At 39.3% G+C, this 26,347-nt stretch overlaps 1 protein-coding gene across 3 annotated transcripts in view; it reads left to right on the forward strand.

The window, feature by feature from the left end:
• Positions 1-3,234: 3,234 nt before the first annotated feature.
• trim44 (tripartite motif containing 44) overlaps positions 3,235-26,347 on the forward strand; it is a 65,262-nt gene continuing 42,149 nt past the window's right edge. The window contains exons 1-5 of one of the 3 annotated variants that reach the window (XR_008601158.1): positions 3,235-3,537; positions 4,201-4,849; positions 6,291-6,368; positions 15,369-15,659; positions 23,632-23,654. Coding sequence is in view for 2 of the 3 variants with exons in the window: in XM_023263223.3 (XP_023118991.2) it covers positions 4,220-4,849; positions 6,291-6,368; positions 15,369-15,659; positions 23,632-23,654 (1,022 nt within the window). In the remaining variant the exon portion in view is untranslated. The remainder of the gene's footprint in view (positions 3,538-4,200; positions 4,850-6,290; positions 6,369-15,368; positions 15,660-23,631; positions 23,655-26,347) is intronic. The other 2 variants (XM_023263223.3, XM_035944920.2) reach the window with 2 other exon arrangements.

A 26,347-nucleotide genomic window follows, 5' to 3' on the forward strand; every position in this document is an offset into this window, starting at 1 on the left:
TTGAAAGGGAAAGTGCTCCGAGGCATTAATGCATTGTCATGTTTGCTCAAGTACGATATTTGAGTAAATGTGGTTATACTGCAAAATTGTTCATTTAACATCAGCTGATTTTTTTAAGGCACGAACAACATATCAGAGCTATTTTGCGGAGTGTTTTGGAAAAAGTCTCTCTGAATAAATCTCAATACATGCTTGAATCAAATCAGAGAGACAAAAAGCAAATTGAAGTACAGTACTATCCCTCTATCTCTAGTTTCTAGACACTGACTATGCTTCTTAATGACATGATGTGTTTCTTTCAAGCTCTGGTGAGGTTTTCACAAGAGTTTTAAATAAATAAACATTTTTGTGCTACAAATGTATGTCAGAAAAAGAAACAATACATGTTCTTAATACTCTGTACTTCATGCTTTGACATTTTCTACTATTCAACATGGTTCAGGGGGAATCATGTGCACTCCTCTCTGAAGAGACAAAGGTTTGATTTGCTAGTGCAAAATATTTCTAGTCACATGAAATGGGAAAACTGCTTTTAGTTTTTCTCCTGTACAACCCTGGAACATTTTGCAACAAACACAGAAGCCTAGTAAACTGTACCTGCAGTTCAGTTTAAATCCATGATTATAGACTGCACTGCTTTTGAATGCAACTGTTCTTAACTGTGTTCTTCTCTTGTTAATTGTTGCCTATTAATTCGGTTTGGATTGTACTCTAGACATCACTGTAAAGGAGGGTGTGCCCTCAAAAAAATCCTCGAGATTTAAATAAAAGTTGACTGAAGTTGGCTTGGCACCAAAGTAACATCCAATCCTAGCTTTACTTGTGTTAGGACCCTTTACTCATGTGAAATCTGCTGGCTTTAAAATTTCATGTCTCTCAACTAGAAAGTCAAAGTCAATTTTCAAGCTGAATGTCCATATTACAAGTCTAATTCTTTAAAGAAGTCTCCAGGTTCAGTGTCTACATGAGGAGTTGCTATATGATGGGAGAATATGGCAGAATATGAGTAATATTTTAAACATAACAATGTCTCATGATCACTTCATTAATACATTAATTCAATTATAGAGCCACAGAAATAATGTCTATGAAAACTGTGAAATGGAAATTAAACATTATGAATATACCCCAATGTCTGGAGTGTTTTGGATAAAAGTCTCTGAATAAATGTCAATACATGTTTTAATCAAGTCAGACAGACAAAAAGCAAAATGAAGTACTATCCCTCTATCTCTAGTTTCTAAATACTGACTACGCTTGTTCATGACATGATGTGTTTCTATCAAGGTCTGGCAAGGTTTTCACAAGGGTTTTAAATAAATAAATATGTTTGTGCTACAAACGCATGTCAGAAAAACAAACAATAGATGTTCATAATGCTCTGTACTTCACGCTTTGACATATTCTACTATTCAACATGGTTCAAGTGGAATCTGAAGAGTGAAGAGACAAAGGTATGATTTGCTAGTGCAAAATATGTTTAGTGCAACATGCAACGGGAAAACTGCTTTTAGTTTTTCTCCTGTACAACCCTGGAATATGTTGCAGCAAACACTGAAGCCTGGTAAACTGTACCTGTAGCTCAATTTAAATCCATGATTACAGACTACACTGCTTTTGAATGCAACTGTTCTTAACTGTGTTCTCGTTTTGTTTCAGTGAATTGTTGCCTTTTAATTCTGTTTCAGTATGTGATGTACTCTCAACATCACTGTAAAGAAGGGCGTGCCCTCAAAAAAGTTCTCGAGATTTAAATAAAAGTTGACTAAGGTTGGCTTGGCACCAAAGTGACACACAATCCTAGATTTAACTGTGTTAGGACCCTTTACTCATGTGAAATCTGCAGGCTTTCAAGTTTCATGTCTCTCAACCAGAAAGTCAAAGTCAAATTTCAAGCTGAATGCCCAGATTACAAGTCTAGTTCTTAGTCTCCAGGTTCAGTGTCTACATGAGGAGTTGCCACATGATGGGAGACTTTCAGATTTTGCTTAATGAACATTGTTTTGTGGAAAAATATCCAGAACCCCCATAACATCCCCACAACGTTGGCTTACAATGATCTTAAACTTTTCTAATGTTCAATTTATCATTTCAAATTATATTCCCATGAGGTTTCCTAAGACAGAATGTTTTATCATTCAGAAGATGTGGAAGGAGGATTTTCAAAGCAACAGTCAAAAACTGATTTCTAGATCGAGGCCACGCTGCTGTAAGTGAACATTAACAAAGGTGAAATATTTTGCCTGCAATTTTCTGAGGATGTTTTGGGGGAAAACACTCTTCTATAAAACATTTCATAATAACAAAGAGAAGACGTCCTCTATTCAACATACAAAAAATGTTATCGAGGCTTCAGATGACAGAATTCAACAATGTGATATATTAACAAAGCATTTTTACCACAATTCTTCTATGAAAGCTTCCCACAATGTTTGATGAGAACAAATCAACATTGTGCAGTGTTAGCACCAAACATTTTTAGAATGCCTGTAGAGGACACTACCTCACCTTTAAGAAGAAATTCTGGGAATAAATATAGAAATAATAAAGCCCCAAAAACACTGGAACTTTGTAGAAGTTTCTCAGAGCTTTTTGGAGAAAAAATACATCTAGTTGCGAATAAGGAAACAATTATATGCTCTGTGAAATTATACCAACAGCATGTTGAGTTGTAATGCCTTAAACATTGCTCCAAAGTGGCAATTTTACATTCAACTGCTCCTTTGTATTTATTTTTAATTATAAATTTCCGTCCATCACTACACACTTTTATTCTACTTCACTTGTTTATTTTGAACTAATTCAATAAGCAAACAAAACCAAATCCTTCCTTGTGTCAAGATTAAAAAGAAAAAATAATAATTATATTGGCGTTGCATGAGAAGCACAGACAGGCTTCTGGTGGGTCTCTGTGGTGCAGAGGAAATTATTTAGATCCTTTCATTGGCAATAAGACAAACTGCAGCTCAGAAGCAGCTTTTGGTGGCTTTTGGTGTCGTTTGTTTTCAAGCTTGCAAGAAAGAAACTGGCGCTAGCTTGCGTGCTAGCTTAAAAACTGCGCTAATAGCTAATTAAATAATGACGTACGGGAGCTTATTGTATTTTTACGTTGCAGGTGTGAGAGTGTCTTGTTTCTACCTGCCTCTGCTTGGAGTTTCTCTGCGTTTCTTGAGCCTGTCAGACGAGTTTTCTCATTCCAGCCTCTGCGTGTCTCTGCCGCTCCCAAACACACAGGAGACTACAAGCAGGGCGTAGAAGAAAAAAGAAGCCGACAGCAGCTGATGAAAATAAGGAAGTAAACGCTGTCGGACAGGCGCTGGAGTCCCATTTTTGTTTTTGTTTTTTTGTTTTTTTACTGCTGTAAAGTGAAAACACGTCAGTCGACAGCTCGGTAATAGAATTCCAGACACGACGGGCTGTGCTAAGGAAGTTAGCCGTCAAGCTAATTCTCCCACATTTTCTCTAAAACAAGCCCCCCCAGACAGGAAAAAGACAAAAAACAAAACGAGAGAAAGGTGGACAGGAAGACACAGACGAGTAAGTACACACTGCAGATAGTAGGAAACTGTCCTGCAGGATGAGCTGTGTGTGTTTGTGTCAGTCAGACAGAGAAATAGCACAAAGAAAGAGGGTCGAGTTTTCTCTGCAGTACAGCACTTTTTCACTCGGCTGTTTGTGTCAGCAGTGTGAGAGAGCACAAACACAGCTCAAGAGAGGAAAGTGAAGATACTATATATAATAAAAAAGAAGTGTATGTGTGTCTTAGAGTCAGCTTTATGCGTTCAGAGTGGACAAAAAAAACAATAAAATATGAAAAGGTCATGGACTTATGATATTGCCAGGGCTGCAGGAGAGTGTTTGGCCATGCAGAGGGTACAAACTCAGCATTTTCTGTTAAACAAAGTGAATGTGCACAAAGGCAGCTCAGTGACTACAAATTAGCTCTTCCTGTTTATTGCACCTGCACAATCGTGCTTTCTCGTGTGTGCCTTGGTTTATAGTGAGGCACTGGATGTTATTTTCCTTTGGACTGTGGCTCATCTGCCGTGGAAATGTTATATGAAAGGGGATTAGTCCAGAGAATCTTGGACTTTCCCTCATGTAAACATAAAGTATTCACAGAAGGTCACAGCTATTTATAACCTGTCCTCTACTCACTGTGCGTCTCTGTATAACTCCTGTTACTTCTCTGGTGCCTAGAATTTATAATCAGCCCACCATGGACCGCAAAGGGGAAGAACCAGTGGGGCAGAAACACGAAGAGTTGCCCCAGATGGACGGTTCGTGTGATGCCTGCGAGCCTGATGAGGCCCAGCCAGCGACACAAGTGTGCCACACCTGCAGCTTCGCCTTCTGCCCACTTCATGCTGACAGACACGCCAGCAACACGCGTCACGTGTTGATGCCTTACCACTATGATGGAACAGAGGCTAATGGTCTTGGCACAAACAGGGACTCCACAGTTGGAGGCGAGGATGAGGCCAGAGCAGAGGGGGCCGCTGGAATTGCTTCAAATCAGGGCATGGTAGGCCTTGGAGTCGCAGTGGCTAATGGCAATGAGGGTGGAAACGCTCAGGAAGGAGAAGCGGCTCAGAATTCGCCACCTCTGGAAGTTGAGCTGGGTGAAGGAGCTGAGGGTGCAGAGGCCGGACCAGAGGCCGTGGCTGCCGGAGAGGCTGGGAAGAAGGACACTGTGACAGTAGAGAGACTCCGCTGCAAGGAGCATGGGCAGGAAGGCTCCCTCTACTGTAAACATGATGAAAAGATCATCTGTGTGGTGTGTGCTGTCCAGGGTGAGCACAGGGAACATGAGATCATCACTCTGCATGAGGCCTACGTGTGGCAGAAGGTGAGTGTCACAGTCTGAACATGACAGGTTTATGTATGGTAGACCTCTAGTGGGTGATTTACTGCCTGCTCTTTATTGCACTAAATAACTATGGCGTGCTCTGCAACATCTGCAGCTCTGCAGCATAATGTATTCAGAGCGTCACCTATCTAGTTTGCATTTCTAATTCAGTATTAAGTAGTATGCCAATAGCTGTAGGCCCTGTAGTCTTTAAGTCAACTCACAAGGGCTCTGTAAGTGCTCTGTGTAATATTTTAAACATAACAATGTCTCATGATCACCCACATGACTTCATTAATAAATTAATTCAATTATGGAGCCACATAAATAATTTCTGTGAAAACTGTGAAATGGAAATGAAACGTTATGAATATACCCCAATGTCCGTTTGGCTTGGCGCCAATTCTCGCTTCACCCTACTTCCATTTCTCCTGATGGCTTTTTTTCTTCAAGCCTATTTAGTAGGTCCAGTGAGTCACCAGTTGTTCAGTGCAGAATTGCATTCGGTCCAATAAGCTGGGTTAATGTGCTGGATTTTGAGAATATCTCCATCAATACTATGGGTTCAGTTATGCAGAGCACAGTGTTTGTGATGAACAAAGAACCGTTTAGAGTTGGATTTTCAGCACACTGAGCACCGTTTGGACTGTGTTGTTAACAGGGGTGTGATATGATCAGAAACCAGGGCTTAGTTTTGGATTAATATTTTGAACCGCTGAGGTTTTTGTTTGTGAACACTGAAATAAACAGAATCTGAAAATCTCAGCAAGGGCTTCATTTGAAAATTGCCACCCAAAGTGATTACATTCAGCTGTATAGGACTGCAGTGTTGTTCTCTGCCCTGTGGCTATACATCTGAAAAACAAAAGTAGAGCAGCACATTTCACCCTTACATCACAGCCACATATGGATTGGCATGAGACAAAAAGGGTCACACGAATAGCCCAAGGCCACATTATTTACTCCAAAGCAAGCCCAGCTTTTACTCTGCTTCCTGTATCGGTTTATTCATGTGAGGGATCCTTTTTCTACTGGAGTAGTAATATGACTTTTTTTTGCTGTACATCCCATTGAGGACGCCAGACTTGTGAAATTGCAGCCTGTGATTGACTGGTGGGCTGTCAATAAGTAGCATGTCTTTTCTTGTGTGTAAAAATCTCATGAAAGCATGACTTCATACTAAGATGTTTGATCAAAAACTTTGTAGTGTTTGCTTTTTTCAGTGTGCCCAGTTTTTCTTTGTTTGAGTTTAGAAACTAGTTATTAAAGTCAGTTTGATGCTCTTTCAAATGACTGATAGCTAAATGCTAACACATATTTTGCATACTTTGTGTTACTTTCTGAGTTGCACAGAAAGAATCTCTACGTGCATGCTGTGTGTTGTTTTTTTTAGAGGCATACTCTGTTGTGTTTACTCCTTGCTTGTCTGCTCTACGTGCAGAGCAGGCAGGGTTATGACCTGCTGGGCTGTACACAACAGATGGCTGAGAAGATCAAGACTAAATGGACCAACCCCGAGGTGAGTCAGAACTCCTGTGTACAGAACACCGAGTCGAATCGTAACTGGAGCCATACAGTAAGAATTGTTTTCAGAAAACCTCCTCCAAAACGTGTACTCAGTTGTTAGTAATGAGTTCCTACCAACCCTTATCAAATGAGAATTGCTCTACTGCAACAAAAGATAAATGTGACATCTTTGCAAAGAATTGACAGCTCACTGTGTGTATATTCTTTGCTTTTAATTTATGTGATAGTGCCATTGAGTTTACTCATGATTTCCTTTCAGAGATATCTCTCGATGAAGTGCTCAGATGCCAAATTCACTTTGCATTTCAGACAAGGCTAAACAAGGTTAGAAAACATAGTGTGGTTACAGTGGTTGCAAGCGGCAGAGAACATAAATGTAGGAGATTTATTTTAGGGGAAAACAATCTGATGTTAGTTCTTCAAAATAATCTGTTTTGCAATGGTAAGACACACATGTAACATAACCTTTATCAGCTTAAATGCATGAATATGTGTGTTACCTATTGCATTTGTCCCTTTGATGACCCATATTGTCGGTATACAGTATATCAGTTGCTTCAAGGTTTATCTTTTTAGATTGAAGGGGTGTCTCTAAGTTTTTCTTAGTTGACTAATAGTCAATAATTCAAGCCATTAGTTTACTAGTTGGCATGCATTAATGATGTTAATCTAATTATGTAAATCTATGTTTTCAGCGGGCATCAGAAAATAATTTGAGTTCCAAGGCCTAGACAGAATGTCATAAATCAGATAACATTGTTAACACTGTGATTCATGACGTAGAAACAGTGAGAATGTGTTGGTAAAACCAGCAAGGAGACTGAATGTTTTGTGAATCATACAGTACACCTCAGGTCTGCCAAATGCAACTAGTGAGTACATCCTCCTCAGTAAGTCATCACGGAAACTATAAGACCCTTGTCAAAAATACACACTTGGCTGTCACATTGGCGGTCCAATGGACTGTCAGACATGAGAAGTTTAAACACCCCTGTCTGTCTCTTTTCCTACCCTCTCTGTGTGCCTGCCAGTCACGATGCATTTTTCTTATAGAGTGTTTTTATACCTACAGAGCAGGGTTTTTTTTTATTCCCCTTTTCTGCAACCAACCAACAAATCAAAATTTGGCCTAATTCTAACCTCATCATTTGCTGTTAGTCTGCTGTCGGGGGAAGAGTAATACATTTCAGTCATATCTGTGGGGACATAATTAGGTCAGGCAGTCCCAGTTACCCAAGGCCTCCTATGTGTGAACATAATTTCTTTTGCCATGACTTTATTCCAAAATGTCTAAATGAGCCTATTTAGCAAGTAGACACTGTCTATGGTACAATATCATTTTATATGTTTATTGTAGGTAAATTTTTAGGTTATTTTGTAAAAATGAAATAGAAAAAACTTTTGTTTAACATTGTTTCAAGCCATAGCAAGGTTAAAAAAAAAAACCAATACATGAACCACTACTTACTCCTAATTCAGTGGGGTACAGCTCTAAGCGTGCAGTGGTATAGACACTGCAGTGGCAGAGACACAGCAGTGAAGAATGTGATTAAGAGGGATTAGGAGGAGATTATGTCGTATAGACATTATGAAGCAAACATGATAGCCAATCATTTCAATCCATACATTTGTCATGGCACCTGCGGCCCCATGCACAGATTGTACCGATTGGGTCGGGTTTCTGCAGCTGTAATTCTACGTGAAGCACCAAATCTGTGTGTGATAACAGAGTCATGGCATTTTTAGGCTTCTTCAGTTGATGTCACTTTCTTGACTCAGCACTTGTGAGCAAAGTCAGAGGGTGTATTTTTAAAGCGACTCGGATTTAGGCATTGTCACGGATAAATAAAGAGGAATGCTGAGTGCTGAATACCCTGTAGCTGATTTTAGGTCCTGGTTGAACTTGTGGTGTATTATACGGTGTTAAAATATAATGGGTTTTACAATATTGTAAAAAATATCCAAAATACAAGGGGTCCTCAACTTACGTTGGAGTTCCATTCCTTCGGATCAACGTGCGTTGATTTTCGCCATAAGTTGTAACTGCGGTGAAAATGTAAACAAACCGTTACGTGCATCGGAAAAGTCATTAATACCAATGACTTTCATGTATGTATGAGTCATTTTACAAGAAGATACCAGAATACGTTGCACTGTTTTTACAACTTGAGCGTTTTATTATATCTAATTTCACTTCTACAGAGGAGGAGAGTCTGATTTACGCTTAGGAGCCATAATGAAGGGCAAAAGGTTAGCAAATGTAGCGCAATCCAAGGTGGCATACAACCGGCGAATGTAAACAAAGCCGTCTTATAGTGCTGAGTGACGACGTATTTGTATGCTCCGCTCACTGCATGACGACGTATTTGTCCGCCCTACTTACCAACTAGTTCCATGTAACCAGTTCCGACGTAACAATGAAACGCCGTAGGTGGAGGACGTCGTAAACCGAGGACTCCCTGTACTATTTCAATACCAAGTAGCCCAATCCACCACTAATATTCATTACTCCTTCAAAATATTGCTAAGGTCATCAGTGAATACATTCACAAAGTTTGTATTTATACAGAATTGCTGAATTTCACGGCATTAAGTTAACTTATTTTCACCTTTTCTCATCACTTGTTCAATCTGCTCATGAATGCTCACTCACACATCCATCAATACTCATAGCAGCAAGGTTGACCTTTGTTTTATACTGATGGCAGTTGCATAGTAAAATCTTTCTGTTGGTGGTGCGTGTTGCAAAAGTCCATGCCATGGTAGTTATGCAAGGACAAGGAACTGACAGTGATTTGTTTGTTTCACTCAGGTTGTCTCAGTCATCATGTCATGATCATAACCTTATGTCACCAATTTTTCTGAAGCTTCTCCAGGTCGTTGTCTAAAAGTACACAGGCTACCTAGTGCATTTTGCATGCAGTCACCTTTCTCTTGATGTCAGCCAAAACAAAAGCTACTCAAACTGAATTTTCACGACAAGTCAACCTTGAAAACAGTTGCTGTATTTCCATTACAGATGCCATAGTGCGGGCATGTTCTGCCACTGAAAATAAAACCTGACCACATGGAGTTACGGGCTGTGCAGTGAGAGACGCAGTAGTGAAAGGCAGGAATGGGAATGTACAGCTATGGTTTCGGCTATTTACCACTGAAAGCGGCCGCACCTGCTCTCTCAACCACCCCTACAGCCCCTGTTCTGCCTCATGCTCTGCTTTTATAACTATGTCAGAACCCATCGGAAAGCCGTGGCACGAAGGAGCATTGCTGAAAACCTGCAGAGATGTGACCCAAGCACAGTGGCATAATGTAGAAGGTTAATTTGACTGGCCTGTGAGAGATAGCACTTTTTCTGGCAGCCGGCACCCCACCCGAGTTCATGTCTATTATCATACTGAAATATCAATGCTGCCCCAAGGACTTCCTGGACATTTAGTCTTGTGCTGTTCCACTGTAGAGGTGCAGTGTGCCTGGTGAAAACCACTTACCTGCTCACACACAGGGCATTGCGTTAGAGACCATTATGTGGATTTGTCGGCATGTCCTCTCTGCACTCTCAAATGTCAGCATTTCTTATGCATGACAGGCAAACATCAGAGTGACTGCTCCTGGTGAGGAAAGATGTGAGTGTGTGAGAGGCAGAGAAAGAGGAGCTGGAGGAGGTTAAATTGCATGGTATTGACATCTTAAAAGGACTTCAGAGAGGAAGAGGTCTGAGCAGCTGTCTGTGAGGAGGTGACGGGTGGAGGAAAAAATTTAACCCTTAGCTGGTGTTTGCTTATTCAATCTAGCCTGCTTAATTATGTATTAATTATGTACTGTGCCACAGGCATGAGGATTTTAATCTCTCAAACCTCATATTGTCATTCTCCACAGGGGAATGGAATATAATGCAAAAAACAGTGATGAGGTTGCATACATATTAATGGAGGACCAGAGGCGTAGCATATAACACAAGGTATCTGGTGGTTGTCTGTCACTCACTAAACAAGTCCACTGGTGTAACCTGTCATCAGAGAGCTGGAAATGATATGTGAAACATGTTGTGGCTTCAGACCAGGACAGCAGGTAGTCAGCATATTTACCTCAACTCATGTTTTATTTAGGCTTAACTTATTTCTGCAGCACATGATGTCGTCTAAGACGCACGCTGTCTGTGGAGCAACTCTCTGCAGCTACAGAGAAGGGGAGTGTGATACCTGGAAGAAGCATAGCTGCATTAGCCCAGTCACAAGTGTGTATGTGTGTGTGCGCAGTCGCAACATCCATTTTCTCTGCCTCATAAAATCTACAAGAGCAGCAGACACATTAAAGCTGTCTTAGGGAGCCGAGCCTGAGGAACAGACAGGAGAGGCATGAAAGGACTTGGCTGCTACTGTTAGGTTTATTCATCCTGCTTTTACTGGTCCTTCTCTACTTTATCCCTTTCTTTCTCCTCTTCCTCTTTTTTTCCCCCCTTCACCCATTGCTCTTCAAGGCTGTCACTCCCGTTCTGTCTCGTCAGTTTAATTGAATTACTCCATATCATTCCCCACAAAGTTTCTTGGCTGACATTGCTTCACTCAAAACCAATAAAAAGGTACTGGATATTGAAACTGTTATTATACAACCAAAGACTTTCTGTTTCATATTTTCCTCTTTTTTGACTCTGGTACTTGCCCTTTTTATATTGCTTTATGTGACTATTGTAGAGCTTGTGTTTTCAAATTAACTTTCTATGTATTGCTGTGCTGTGTTAGAGGCTAAATTGGAAAATCTAATTTCTGGGAGAGATAAAACAGACTGTGAGAGAAAGAGAGAGTAGTGTTCACTTGGAGCTGGGCCACTATTGCCAAGGGCAAGGACAGTTCAAATCCATTTACTCTTGATGTCCTATTAATGCTTTTTAGGCCTTTTTAAAAAAGCATCACACAAAACAGAGCTCTGAATAAGCAGTAGGGTCGGCTGTGATTTGGAACATGATTGAAAGAAAGTTAACCATTTGAACTCTAGTGCTCCAAAAATGTGTTCTTAAAAGTCAAGCTTAGCATTTTCACTTCTTCAGTATCAAAAAAAAATATTATAGCATAGTATTAGCAGAATTTTATCTGTACAGAATTGTATCAGCCAATAATTTTTATATGTGGTTGGCATTGCCTTCAGACAGAATAACTGTTTAAGCTTTTGGAGCTGACTAGAAATTTAATTGCTTTTGTTCGCAAAAATCCATTTGCTCTGTTGGAGCCACTGTTTGCTTAGAAAGGTTAAGATTAAAAGCTACAGCTGCTTTGATATTATTTAGAGCTGTTTTCATTTTACTTTTGTTTTTCGTTTAGTGTCCTGATGTCTCACCAAAGTAATGTGACTGTTGTTTTCACACTGATCTATTTTTTACTCTCAAAGGCTTTGGTTGGGTTTGGTTTTGTTTTTTTCATCAGCACTAATGAGTAGCACAACCTTTTTTTTTTTTACAGCCAGTCCCAAAATACACTAGTAGCATGATGTCAGTCCTGTTGGCAGTCTTGCTATATTGTGGTAATGTTAAGTCTAAGAAGATTTCTATTTTTAGTAACCACAGATGCAAGCTTTGTTTTTCTGTAGAAACAATTTCAATCTTAAAGAGCAGTTAAAGAGCATGTTGGATACATGATTGAAACTGATTTTTTTTTCCTAATCTGCTTGACTAAGGCCTAACCTTAACTTGAAGAAGAAATTAGGTTTTTCTTAATTTGCAAACCTGATGCCGTACCTCTGACGGCACTCTTTCGCTCATCCTTTGTCCTTACTCCAACGCTGTCCTTGCTAGCAGTGTGCTGCTGTCTCCTGAGGCCTCATTTTGTGGCCTCAGCTTGCAGCAATGCAAATGAAGATTAGCACGCATGAATGCTTCTTCCTTGCGATCGGGACAAATTCTTGGAGAGACTCTGTCCCTGAGTGAAAGGTCCGATGGCAGAGGGCTCCTGCTCCACAAACACAAAGAACTCGGTAGGCCAAGACAACTTGGTTAGAGAGCAGGGGGTTTCTAGAGGACCTGCAGATCAGGAGATGTTGTGATACAACAAATATGACACTAAAGATGTTAAATGTTATGCTAACCCTGCCCTATTCGTGTGATACCTTTGAATAACTCTGGGCTTCACCATTCACTAACGCCTTCCTCTCCATTCTCTCAAACTTTATTGTCACTACAAATGAACAAAATATGCATATAGAGTTGTTTGTTTGTTTTGTAGTAAATTACTTATTTTCATAGATCTGAAATTATAGTATTTTGCGTGAATTGAAACAAAAAATTAAAGTAAATCCTAAATAGAACCTGACCAGCCTATATTTGTCTTTCACATATATATATTGATATTAGTGAATATGTTGTCCAATGTGTCATCAAACGGTCACTTCTGTCTGCAGCGCATGTAGCAGAGCCTAGATCAGAGTTGTGCAAATGGTGGTGTGAAGTCAAGCAGTGTCTTCTTAGTAAGTTTGCAAACTTTTCAGTGAAATACATTGTTGAAAAGTTAATGTACAAAGCAATTTTCTTTTTCAGACTTGGGATATATAACAGTAATTGCTTTGTCAGCCTGTTAAAGTGACGACACTCTCTCAGTCAAGCATAACCAGTTTTTACATTAATGTTCCTCCATTCAATCGTTCCCACAGCAGCAACGGAGAGACCCACAGTACTCACGCAGTATCAGCCATACACTAGAGACTGGAAAGTACATCAAGTGACCCCACTGAATTAGGTCGCTGCTTTTACAACATTGCTTCCTAGACTGTTTTGTTGTTGCTATCCATGCCTCTCTATTCCTTAATGTGTCTACATCCACTTCAGACTTGTGCCGTGCTTAAAGTGATACAGAAATGTTACGGGTCCCACGTGCTAAGTTTGCCATTACGACTTTTGCCTTAAAGTGACCAGAGTTTGTCCTTCAGACATGAAGCTGACTCGGTGAGATGCTTTCAGATTAATAAAAAGGACTGCATGTCTGAAAGAGGCTTAACATACAGAGAATATTGACCGATAAATCAATACTGGATTTTTTTTTTTTTTTTTTTTTTTTTTTACCCTAAAATCAGTATCAGGGTTATCCCAAATATCCAGTCCTCTAATTGCTGGATACATAGTAACAGTAGAACAACTAGGGAAGTCAAAAGTCAGTAAACTGATTCAGCTGAACAGCGCAATATACTGTATGTGACGTCAATTAACTTGGTATGATTAATATGTAGTATCAGCTAGCATTTGCCAAACCAATGGTCTTGAACTAAGAGCTTTTCATTTGCAGGAGAAAGGTTGTATAGTTTCATACTTTAAAAGTTATTTGGTTTTGAAATACCTAAAATGTAAATCTTGATTAGTGCTTGTTATAGTAGCTGAATGCTGAAATTATGCTTATGCCTAACATGGAATTACCTAATAAAGTAATTACCACTATGGCTATCTATTAATGAATTCATATCATTAAAAATTATTTGGCTAACTGCTAATAAATAAAAATACTAATAAGATGTTAAAGCTTTTTGAAAATTCATATTAAACTTGGAGTGAGACATCAGAGACATCAAAACATGAGCAAGAACCTAAAAATTTTAATTCCAGTGGCAGCATGAGATGAAGTAGTAAATGCCTTGTCATTCTTACTGTTTTTTTAAGTGTTCGCTGGTCACGATTAAACTAGTGAGGTTTGTAGAACGCTTAATCAGCATATATTGCATTTATATTGGATTTATTATATTTGAATGTGTGAAAGTAGAACAGACTTGAAATATGCTTCATCTTTCTCTGTAGTCTTCCATATTCACACATACATTTCACATTAGCATGTCGGGACAATGATTGGAACTAGTTCAAATCCATCTCAGTTGTAGTTTATTGTTCCTTATCTATCTGGCATATATTCAGAGCATTGATTTTGTAGAAGCAAAACGAGAAAACAACTCTTTGATTTCCAATTAAATGTTAACTAACTCCCTCTGTCTCATTCAGAATGAACGATGTGCATGTTTTTCTGTGCTCATACGAAGAAAGTAAATTAAAAGTGTTACTTCTTGCGCTTGGTTTAATGGGCAATTTGGAGAATCTGATTGCTTGTGCAGAAATGGCAAATACACGATAAAACTTTGGGCCCCTGGGGGCCGTGGATCTGCCAACCTTAGTAGAGACTGATGATTCCCTGCTTCACTGGAGAGAGGGAGGCTGAGGAAAACAAGATAAAATAGATGGAAAGGAAGAGAGTGAAGTTCTGCTCAAGGGAAGAGAGGAGACAGAGCGGCTGATGTTCATAGATTGAAGCAATTATAACATATTCAGAAGCAGAGATCATGACAGTGGGTTTCGGGATGTTTTACCTCATGACAGTATCTGCATTGGAGGTGGGGCCATTTCAGTAGGAAGGACTGCAGGGAGGAGTCTGTTTATTGAGGTGTTTTAACGTAATGAGTCATAGCTAAAGAGAGACTCAATGGGGAACAGGGATTGAAATTAAAAAGATAACTCAGTGAGCAGTTCAGCTGCCTTGAAAACCAAACAGATGGCTTGTTGTGGTAGAAGGCGCCTCTGAGGTCTCTATCTGCAGATGGGATGCATGGGCTTTGCCTCCGGGGAATCAGCTTCATGCTATCAATTAGCTGCTGCATGACAGAGACCTGTGGGCTTATTGCAATACTATTCACATGCCAAAGTACAAGACTGAAGTCTCTTTCTGGCCAGTACACTGTGCTCATTCCATGTGCGTCTCTCTGTTTTTCTTAGATGTTCAATTCATACTCTACAACTCAACTGTCAACTTGACTCATCTTTTACTTGCATGTTTTTGAATTTGATGTATATTTTTTACTTCCCTGATGCCTCCATCTCCAGGATTTACACCTATACTGAAGTAATTCACTCTCATTAATTTAATGCAGCTCAATACGACTGTTTGTCTTACTAACATGTCACTTAAATTGCTGAATTCTTGTATTCATTCTAGCTCTTTCGCTCTCTGTCTCCTGTAACTAATATACACCTTAGATGTCAACAGAGGAGCTTGAAGAATATGTCAACAGTCAGTTCGACGAGCTCCGCAAACTGGTGCGTCTGGAGGAGAAGAGATTCCTCCACCTAGTGGACCTTAAAGAAGCCTTCCTCACAGCGTCTGCCGCTGAGAAAATCGCAGAGATCACAGTCGAAACTGAAAAACTGCAGGAAGAGATGGCGAACATCACACACCAGCTGTGCCTGCTAGAACAGGCCGAGGCAGTAGGTCCTGCGGTGGCAGTAGAGGCTCTTGTGGCAGCCCCTCGACCAGCCCACAGAGCACCGGTGAGAATAATCTGGTTTTTTTATAGTCTTTATTATGCTTCTTAAGCTCTTTGTATACAGTACATGTAGCATTGGGAATCTCACTCACGACAAAGTGAAGTACAGATAAAAGGTAATGACGCAGAAACCCAGTGTAACTGACAGTCAGCATGCAATCATTTGTTCAGTGTGATGTTTTAAGATTGTAAGTTTTGTCTGATTAGAAACACACAATTTCTCCTTTATGTATTTGTAGTCTTTGCTTAACATAAGCTGTAGTATAATGCCTTAACCATCACAAATCTGATATAAATGTGTTGGCCTTGCTCAAATTTGGCACGGTGAGACCAAGATTTCTTTTTGCAAGGAATAATTTAGGGGCTGCCTCGCAGCTAGAAGATCTCTGGTTCACGTCGCTTACAATGTTCTCCCTGTGCATCAGTGAGTTTTCTTGGGGTACTCCAGCTTCTTCCCACAGTCCAAAAACATGCTGAGGTTACTTGGTCATTCTAAATTGTCCATAGGTATCAATGTGAGTGTGCTTGTTTGTCTTTCTGTGTAGTCCTGTGATAGATTGGTGACCTGTCCAGGGTGTCCCCTTTGCGCTAAGTCAGCTGGGATAGGCTCTAGCACCCCCGCGACCCCATTGAGGATTAAGGGGTGTATAGATCATGATAGATTGATAGATAGATGGAGGAATAATATAGATTTTTCATCCCAGTTACAATATATGTTAAAGGTAGGCTTTTTCTTGGCCTTTATCAATTTCCCTGACCAATTATGCCCGAGACTTTTGATTAGATGCCCACCTTTGAGCAAACATTACCCCTCTAATTGCAGCATCACATCAAAGGTCTGTTGAGAGCACAGTGAAACAACAGAAGGAACCTGGGTCCGTGATTAATTAATATAAGCTTTGAACATAGAGGTCTGACGCCAGAATTGTTACTAAGAGCAGCCTTGTTGAGTGTTATTGCTCTTATCTATAAACAATTACAAGCAGTTTTCTAATCAGCATAAAGCTCCTTTTGCTTTATGCTGATCAGGAATAGCAAGCCTAGTATTATAACATGGGATAATTAGTGGTGGCACCTCAACCTGTCTTCATTTGCTTGTTATTTTGAATTAAAATGCTCTTGGTTGTGAGGAATTGGTGCCTTGCGTAAAGACACTTCAGCAGCATGAATGGTTGCAACCATGGAGGTTTTATCCCAGGCCTTCCACTTCAATGATTATCTTTCTAATGACTATCAAACCAGACAGCAAAATGAATATGGAGAACAGGTGCCACCATATACAGCTTTGTTCCAAATGAAAAGAGAGAGGGCTCTTTAGTAACAATCCCAGCATATCTTATGTTCAAGTGCAGAAATACAGTTTTCTTACATTCAGCTGTATGACACAGGTAGTTAGATGCAAGTAAATCCTGAGCTGTTGGCTGAAACATAAGTATTAGCATGTTTGTCCTCAGGCTATAGCTATGAACACAGCAGCTGGATTCACTGTTCCTCCTCTTTTTTCTACAATTCAACCGCTTAGTGAATATTTCAGTCACAAACCACAGAACTGTTCAGAATTATGAGTAGGTGTGCAACTACAGAGTACTGTATAATCAAGAGGGCTGCATATATAGTATATGAAGCCTGCCAGAAATGCAATGTATGCACTCACAGTTGCATCAAATTCTGCAGCACTTCAATCCCACATGTCTCATTTGATCATTGAAGAGAACTGCTTATAGGCCCCAAATTAAAATATCCTTTTGGTCCATTTGTCACTCGCTATATTTGAGTCACCACATAGTCAATCGAGGAGGCTCTAGTGTTCCCTTGAGATGCTGTGCACGACTAGAGAGACTATAGTAATGGTTGTAGCTGATGCACAGATTGCTTTTCTTGCTGAGAAATTAATCCATGGTGGGTCAGGTTCATTAAAGCCTTAATTGAATGCCGATGGTTACCCTGTTTGTTCCCACGTGTTAGTTACTACTGGAGTAAGTAATAGGCACTGTCGTTTGGAGATGTATGGTAACTGGAGAAAGTGTGCGTGGGGTGGGGGCTCATGCAGCAATGCATATAACTATGTATCTTACTGTGAATGCACATAATTCAAAATTGAATGTGTAGTTTGGAAATATTTGGAACTGTGACATTAGAAAAGAATGAACATAGCGGTGTCAAAACAGTTGTCGGTAGGAGGCACTGCATCAAGTTCGCCTTAAATTGCTAACACCTGCAGCAGTTTTATTTATTTTATTTTTATGCATGTGGCAGTTCATGGTCCAAGAGAATAATTGACTCAAACATAAATTCTCCTATGAGCTCATGCGCTCTTTCACTGTCTGCTTCATATTGGTACTACAGTCACACATGGAACTATAGTCCTTCACTTGTCTTTTTACTGCAGTTCATCTAAACTGAGCTGAGCCATTTCTGGCATTTTTGAATGTCAGTCTCAAACTGCCAGAGCCCAAGACCAACCTAGATGTATATTATATAGTGTATTAGCAGTTTTATGCTGATCTACATGCATAAATATTGTGTTGTTGTCAAACTGTGCACACATGTAGTGGAAGTTTAACCTGTAGGGAGAACCCACATTTTAAGCCTTAAAGTCACCAAAGTTTTAAGTGTTTTTATCAGATTTGACCGATGATTCTTTACATGCAGTTTTTTATGTCATGTCCTCGTTTAGTCAAATAGGGAGCTAGTTATGTCGTTCCAAAATAATTGTCCAGGAGTGTTTACCAAGATGACTCTCGAATGGAGAGCCGTCTGGCTGATCTTCTGAGTAGTCTGTTGTTTAAGCTCTACACTACTATGAAAAGCTGCAGTAGTAATATCTGGAGACATTTCTGATGCAAAAGTAGTGATGTAAAGTAGCGTTTGGAATTTGAAATTCATGACTGAAACCATGATTTAAGCTGATTTGACACTGGAAAAACAACAGTCTCCTCTGCAACAAAACCATTACCTTCAGCTTTGTTTGGCTGAGAATACATATTTACATATGTTAACCCCGTTTGCATTTCAAGTTTTTGTTTATTTCTCTTTCTATAAAGCACAATCTGATCCTGTTTGCCCAATTATACCCTCCAGCCCTCTTGGAAGTAGTGTCCTGATTCAATTTTTTTTTTTTTTTTTTTAAACTGGAAAAGGACTTGCAGCTTTTTGTGCATATCAAGCTCAAATACTGCAATCATTTTAACAACAAGCCTGTGGAATGTGTACAGCAATAATGTAAAAGGTTTCTCACCTGCATAAAACCCATATTTTTAGCAGCTTCCTCAGGAATAAATCACATAATTAAGGCAAGAATTGTTGCTCTAGGTCAAACAAACAAATTACCCCTGGTTCTGTTAGTAATGCAGGCACAGGAACACACAGGTGTAGACACCCATAGACACACAATAATGAGGGTCAGCTGGGATGAAAATTGCATTGACCAATCAGCAGAAGCCAGAGGGAGAATATATTAAGAGACTTTGTCTCAATCTGAGCCTATTTATTATCAAAGCTCTTAGGGTCCACAGTTTCATTAAAAAGTGCCAGCAGGTACTAAATTTTACAGCCATTCAGTGTTCACCTGAACATTCACTGATGACTGTAGAGTAAATTACAAAGTAAAAATAAAACACTGACATGCCCCTGATTAAAACACAGAAAGCTGTGTTCAAAACAGTGTAGAGGTACCCATAAAGCATTATGAACACACTAACTAAATGCACACACTAAGAGAGAGGACAGGAATGCAGAAGTGTAAAGCTAGATACACCAGGTAGCAGTATAATTATAAACATGCTTGTACTTACACTGCCAGTCAAAAGGTTGGACACACCTTCTCATTCTATGTTTTTTGTTTAATTATTTTATACATTGTAGATGAATTAAGAAAAAAAGAATACATATGGAATTATGTTATAAACATAAGTGTTAATCTTCAGTATTAATCTATGATGTAGAAAATAATACAAATAAATAAAAAGCACTGAATGAGAAAGTGTGTCCAAACTTTTGACTGGAAGTGTATATAAAATGTATGAAATTCACTTAAATGTTCCTATAAGAGAAAGAAGGTGGGGGTTCAACACTGTTTAAGCTTTAAAGGAGGCCAAACAAGAAAACAGCCAAGATTTCTTGTTAGTCAGACATTCTTTGTGTTCACTGGCGACTCAACCTTGACTCAGTTGTGATCCAAGGCTGTTTAGTTTTGTTTTTGTTTTTGTTTTTTCATTTATTATGCATATTATGATTTAGGTTTGTTTTAAATTTTTTTTGGAACAACAAGAAATGATCATTTATCAAATACTCATCATGTTGGCTGATTGCAAACCTCTGTGGGCTTAAAAGGTTCACCGTTTACCAATGAAGCGTTCTGGGTTTTCATAATGTGCTTGTTTTTTTTCCTGCATTTTGAATATTTATGAACATGAAATGTCAAATGATATGTATCTTTCATTTTAGAGGGAGGTTTTCTACACAGTTAATTGCATTGTGGTTTTCATTTGAGCTGTGACATTAACATTATATTTCTGAAATAGTTCTCGTTTGACAAGTTCTATGAAGTTAGTGCTGTTTATAAATTATGCAAGGAGTTGCTTCAGGTTGTATCCTTTGAAGACAGTCGCACAATCTAGATTGTTCTTTGCTTTGAGAGAGGGATTTTTGTGTGTGCACTTAATGACTGATGTGCCCCAGGCCATGTGAATAATGTAGGGAATGTTAAATGTGGGCTTATTCAGTCCTTAAGGTATATCATTTCTGTTCTATACAGGCGAAAGCTTAACTATAGTAATTGCAATGGGAGCTAAGGTGTGTAGCTGTCAGCTTCTTTCTGACAGCACATTTCTTTAGATTTTGTGTGCAGTGGCACTAAAAAACTCTTAATTGGACTAAGTGAAAGCAAAGCACACTACTGGAACTAACATTTTCATTGCTTTAATATAATGCAGTCAAAACACTTATCAGGTAAATAAATTCTGCATTTAACTGATTTACTTAAATAGAAAGAATACTAAAAAACTAACCAGTGTGAGTTGAAACCAGACAAATACGAACACAGTATATTCTGCTTTTAGATATTAGCATGCATAGTTCATCTGACCAAAAAGTCCAAAAGTTTCCATTAAAAAAATAATGGGATTATGTTGGTAGAAGCCCTTAAGTAATGTCTGTGTCAGTGCAGTCATCGGAAGTAATGCCAACGTTGATCTAATTAGTGATAACCTCGGTAGATATTCATCACTACCAGCCTCACAGACATGTTGGTAAGATTACTTAGTTGTTGATCTTTGCATCTTAATGGGAATCATTAACATTAATATAAAGTTAGGGTGACTTCAGTGTTGCACTTTAATATGCAAATATTTTCTTAAATTGTAGCAGTTACCCACTTAGGAATAGTTTTGATTAATGATGTCCAATATACAATGCAGTCCACTTATGGGCTCACCTAGGAGATTAAAATTGTATGCACCAATAGCATTTTTACCTAACAACATAATTATGTTTTCTTTTTTCAGTGTTTTTAAAAAGGCAACAGTGGATTCACTTTTACATTTTTCATGTTTTCATTTAAAGTTTAGACTGTAGGAATTCTTCATGTATCCTCTCTCTTGTGGCCATTTTAAAACCAGCCTTAGTTTGCTATCAACTAATGATGGGTCAGTTGACCAGTATCAGTTGAGAAACAGAAAGAAGTTTGGGTCAATATATAATTGCAGGATTTTTGAAGTCCATGGAATATATCTTGCATACGTTTTTATTAAAAGTAAAAAATATATATATGTTTTTGATGTTCATTATGATCATGTCTGTAGAAAATCTGTAATTATTTATTGGGCAACAATAACTTAATAAAAAATGACTGGATATCACTAAAATGTCAACTAAATAACCATCCCAATTTAATAACAGCCACCTTATAATTAGCTAAACAATAATAAAATGAGCTTATTAAAAAATTCTTTTGTGTTCTTTTTATTAAGTTGAGATATTGATAACAGATGTTGCTCTTTTGGCAATATATCAAATTTTATATGGAAAACAACAAATTATATCTGTGTCCCAGAAGTCACTTTCCAACTAAGTTCCCCATTACAAAAACACCTCTCAAGGAAGTGTGTTAATTCCAGATCACATGACCTGCTCCACATGATGTCATTTCCTCCTGAAGAAAAGACTGGCCAGACTCCAAGGCTTTCTGAGTTATTTAATAGAAAGTAGTGTGAGAGTCAAGTGTGGATTTATGGCATGTCAACAGGTTTACTAGAATTTCTTTTTAAATAACTTTCAATTTCAATTTTACTCAATTGTATATATAATATTTTAGAAGAATCTTTCTGTAAAAATGCCATGTGGTGTTTGGTTATAGGTGGCCATGTTGATTTTAGGCCAAAGAACAGCAAAAATGTCAACTATGATACCTTCGAACTATGTTACAAGAAGTCCTGCAATTATAGATTGACCCATTTACAAATGAGTGTCGAGGCAGCCGTACAGAAACCAGTCAAGAGCTTCTTGAGTGAATGTCAGTTTTGTCCTCTAATTTCACAAATTGACTTTCGAGTCTGCTGAAGTGTTTGACAAGGTAAGCCAAGAAATATCTCACCGACTTCCATGTTTGAAACTATGTGTTTTTCTAGATTTGAAACTAATTAAATTGAGAGCCAAATCTTAGTCAGAGAGGCAGACAGCCAGTCAGAGCGCCGCCGCTTCCACTCATCTGCTCTCCTCTTTATCTGCTGTGCTGCCAAGGAGCCACTGTCTTATGATGATGTTAGTTACACAGTGTCAAAATCCCTCTCCGGTGCAGCTGCCTCAGCTCTGCTATTCAAGGTCCAGTGCTACAGTACAATCAGTGCTGAGCAGTGAAATAAGTCTCCCTGCACTCAAAAAAGTGCTTTCGTCATTGTTTCCTCTCTTGGATGTTTGTTTGATGTGTGTTCAAACATTGACACTAGAAGGCTGTTTTCAGATTCATCTGCTGAAAGTGGAAAGTTTCTCTCTGCTCATCGGAACTCTGAGAACACTGTGTGTACTTGCAGTCACGATTTGTGGCATCATAACTAGTTTGGCAGTTAAATCTGGGCCTGAGCCTGGTCCAATAGGAAACTTACAAAAGTGTGATGAGAGACCTTGAGCCTGCACTTCACATACTACTGGCAGGCTGTTAAAGATTATCAGTAATTAAGGCAAATGATAACCAGTATTTGGAACTGATATACATTTGCGGTAAAGATAAAATGTTAGTGTCAGTTCTGAAATATTCAATGAGGGAGGAGACTTAGATGTCATTTTAAGAATTTCGATCCTTGTAGTACAATTTTTTGATTAGTATAGCATATCAGATGGTGATTAATATTGTAACCATAGTTTTATACAGTGTATCCTGCCTGGCATAGATCTTTAACGGTAACAGACCAACTGAGATCAAGAATGGTTTACTTGTAACTGTATACATGACAGCAGTTTCACATTAACACATGGATACATACTAAACCTGCATGTACGGTATGCTATATACCCAGTATGCAGATTATATGGCTACTATTTTGCTAGAATTTAAGTTTTACAGGTAAGCTTTGTGAAATAATGTATTTACATTGTGTCGCATTTGATTAAATTTCATTATTTAGCGCAGAAATAACTGTTTTGCTTACAGAGTCCCATACTGGCAGTCAACAAATGATGTCCACAGATTTGACATGTTTTAAGCCCCAGTCAGAATTAAATAGAAAAGCCAGTACATGAGTAATGTTTGCAGCTCAGTTGGTGCTTTGTTCCTTTAAACGCTCATGAATATACATGAGCTCAACTGGTGGATGAAACTGAAAATTAATTGGTCTGATTTAGAGCCACACCAGCTGTGGACCAAGTTGATATAAATTATGTTGTTTACCGTTTATTTGTTATCCTCAACACCTGTGCAAAGATTTTAAATATCTTTTATTCTCTCTCTCTCCCTTGCTCCCTCTCTTTTTCATTGTTTTCAGCGCGACATTGAGGCCAGGCCAAGGTAAGACTGCCAGTGTGATTCATGTTCACCTTTTTTATAGCAGACCCTTCAATACCTCCACACTCAGGTGCTTTCGGTATTCATCTTGCATCATAACACACATGTAAACACACGTGCTCTAAGTTTTTTTTTTTTGTTTTTTTTTTTTCCCCTCATTCAGTTCCACGTTTCAATTCTTTCATCTGACATCTCACAAACTCAGTGCACACATTACGCCTGTTCGGTCACATTGGTGCCCCAGCAAGGCAATTAGCTGCTCTCATCTGAGTGTCCTCAATGGAATCAGAGGAGGTGACAATATGCCTGGTCCAATAAAAGTTCTCCCAACAGTGGCTGACAGGCTGGGGCTGTGTTTGTGTGCGTGTGTTTATGTATACTGTATATTCATGTATGCATGAAGTTGAAGAGAAGTTGTTGCGTCATTAGCGAGGTCGAGTCTCGCCCTCTATTACGGCATAGTACTTGCATTTCTGCACACACAAAGCAGATACATGCAGGTCTGTAAGGGAGACTGACAGATAGGTGCAGCCGCATTATTTTTCAGCTACTAGGTGTTTATTTGTGTCATTTTTTTGCCATGACTACATCTTTCACCTTTATCTCCTTCCGTGTCAGACAATCTGAAATGGATAGTCCTCTCCCAGTCTCACACTTATTGATCTGTTGACATGAAAATGTCTGAGAGCGCTCCTAGCACCACCTGGTGTCTCTGCCTTCCCCCTGAGCTGTCTCTCTGCGGGGTTTCATCACAAAGTGCTCCTCCCCTCTGCAGACACAGAAACACACATATGCAAACATGGCACAGATTCAGACAGCTGAAGGCCATCATACTTTTGATGGAAAACATGTTTGTTTCCTGCAAACAGATGTAGAATATTTAATTTCACTTTGCTCTATTGATATTGTGGTGCTTCCTGCTTGTGGGAAGTGTACTGTCTTTCGTCTCTGGAGTGTAATGTACCTTGCTTTTGAGTCATGACCAGGGCTGGTGCTCGGTGCCAACATGTAATATGTTATTGATTGGTCAGCTACTATTATGACCCCTAAGCTCTGGAGCAGATGGCAGCGAGCTTGGACCCTAGGGTGAGATGAAGCTAATAGTTTGCCCTTGGTCAAGGTTAACCTCTACATTTCTACACACACACAAAGTATAATTACTCCCAGAGTCCCTTATATTACCCTAAAATGCAGTCTGTGCAGAATGTGCTGTGGCTACTGCAACATAGCACACATTTTGGAGAGAAGTGCTAGAAGAACGATAAGGTCTGTAGGGGTTAGTGGAAGAAACAAACAAGAAAAGTATGTTTTGGACAGCCTCGTTTTGTGGGTTGAGTGATCGAGATTAGACGTCCTAAGGTTTGAAGGTGAAGCAAACGAAAGTGTGAATGGGAAAAAGAGAAATTAAGTGAAATTTGTGCAGGGACAAGTGAAGAGAAGAAGAAGGGACGTTTTGGCGGATCAAGCAAGGAGTGGATGTTTAGGGTTCTGTGCAACGGGATCCAGACAGCAAATTGATTATGGAGCAGAAACACTAATCCGCTGTCTGAGCCCCGTATCGCTGCCGTAGACAGAACATCCCCACAGGACCACAATCCTGCACCCACACGCATCTTTCCTGGAGTTGCCCATCAATACAAGCCCCCGCCTTTCCCCAAGCCTCTTAACATACGTACTCCATGCCTGCAAAGATTTGTCCTCCTCTGAATATAAATCTTGCTTTACTCTCCTCCGCCCAATCATTTCTCTGCTGCCTCTAATGTAATGCATTACAAATTTCACTTTCATTCCTTCCGTTTAATCTGTGTACCTCTCTTACAACCCTTCTCTCTGACTTTTTGGTTTCTACATATGTTTGTGCATGCATTTGTCTTGTGTGCTTGCTCTTTTATTTGCGTTTGTGCGTATGTGTATGTATGAATGCGCCTAATTGGTAAACCAGACAATATTTATCATCTGGATCTAATCTAGCTGTTGCAGTCTCTTCCTAAATCATGTTTGTGTGCGTTCTGTATTTGTGTGTACGCACTGCATGTGCATGTAATTATATGCCCAAAGGTGGAAATACATCTTCTGCTTTCTTCCTTGAGCTTATTCTGACATTCACTGCGCCTGTGATGTAAATTGAATTTCAAAAGAAATAATGAAATATAGCAATTAAATTCATAGCTAGCATTTTGTCTCTGTCTTGTAGCGTAAATGTACATGCCCAGTTGGGTTTTGGCTTCTTGGGAGAAATGACACACCATTCATTTCCTTTTAGATTTTACTGTCTGAGCCCCCAGTGATCACATAAAGCCGTGGTGCATTAGGAGTCACCATGTCATTGATCAACAGAGGAGGGGAGAGTGTCTCAGACTATCTACACACACATAAATACACACAAGGAAGGCTGGGGAGAAAAGGGCTTACCACAACAGTGACGCTTTAATTCCTGAAAGCCACTTTTATGTTTGTGTCCCGAGGTGTCGTGCTTAACAGAGAAATAGATGCAAATACAGTAAGACAGACAATGACAGAACGACGGGTGTACACTAAGGAATTCCACTCGCTAGACTTAAATTTGCAGTTCGGTTGGGACTTTGGAAGATTTATTTTCAGTAAACGCATCGAAGCATTTCACTGCCTTTTGGCTTCTATGGCTGAAATGTTTTTTGCTTGTAAATTTGGGACGTCTCGTCATCAAGGAAGAGTTT

The sequence above is a fragment of the Amphiprion ocellaris genome, chromosome 3, assembly GCF_022539595.1.
Source record: "Amphiprion ocellaris isolate individual 3 ecotype Okinawa chromosome 3, ASM2253959v1, whole genome shotgun sequence".
NCBI lineage: Eukaryota > Metazoa > Chordata > Actinopteri > Pomacentridae > Amphiprion > Amphiprion ocellaris.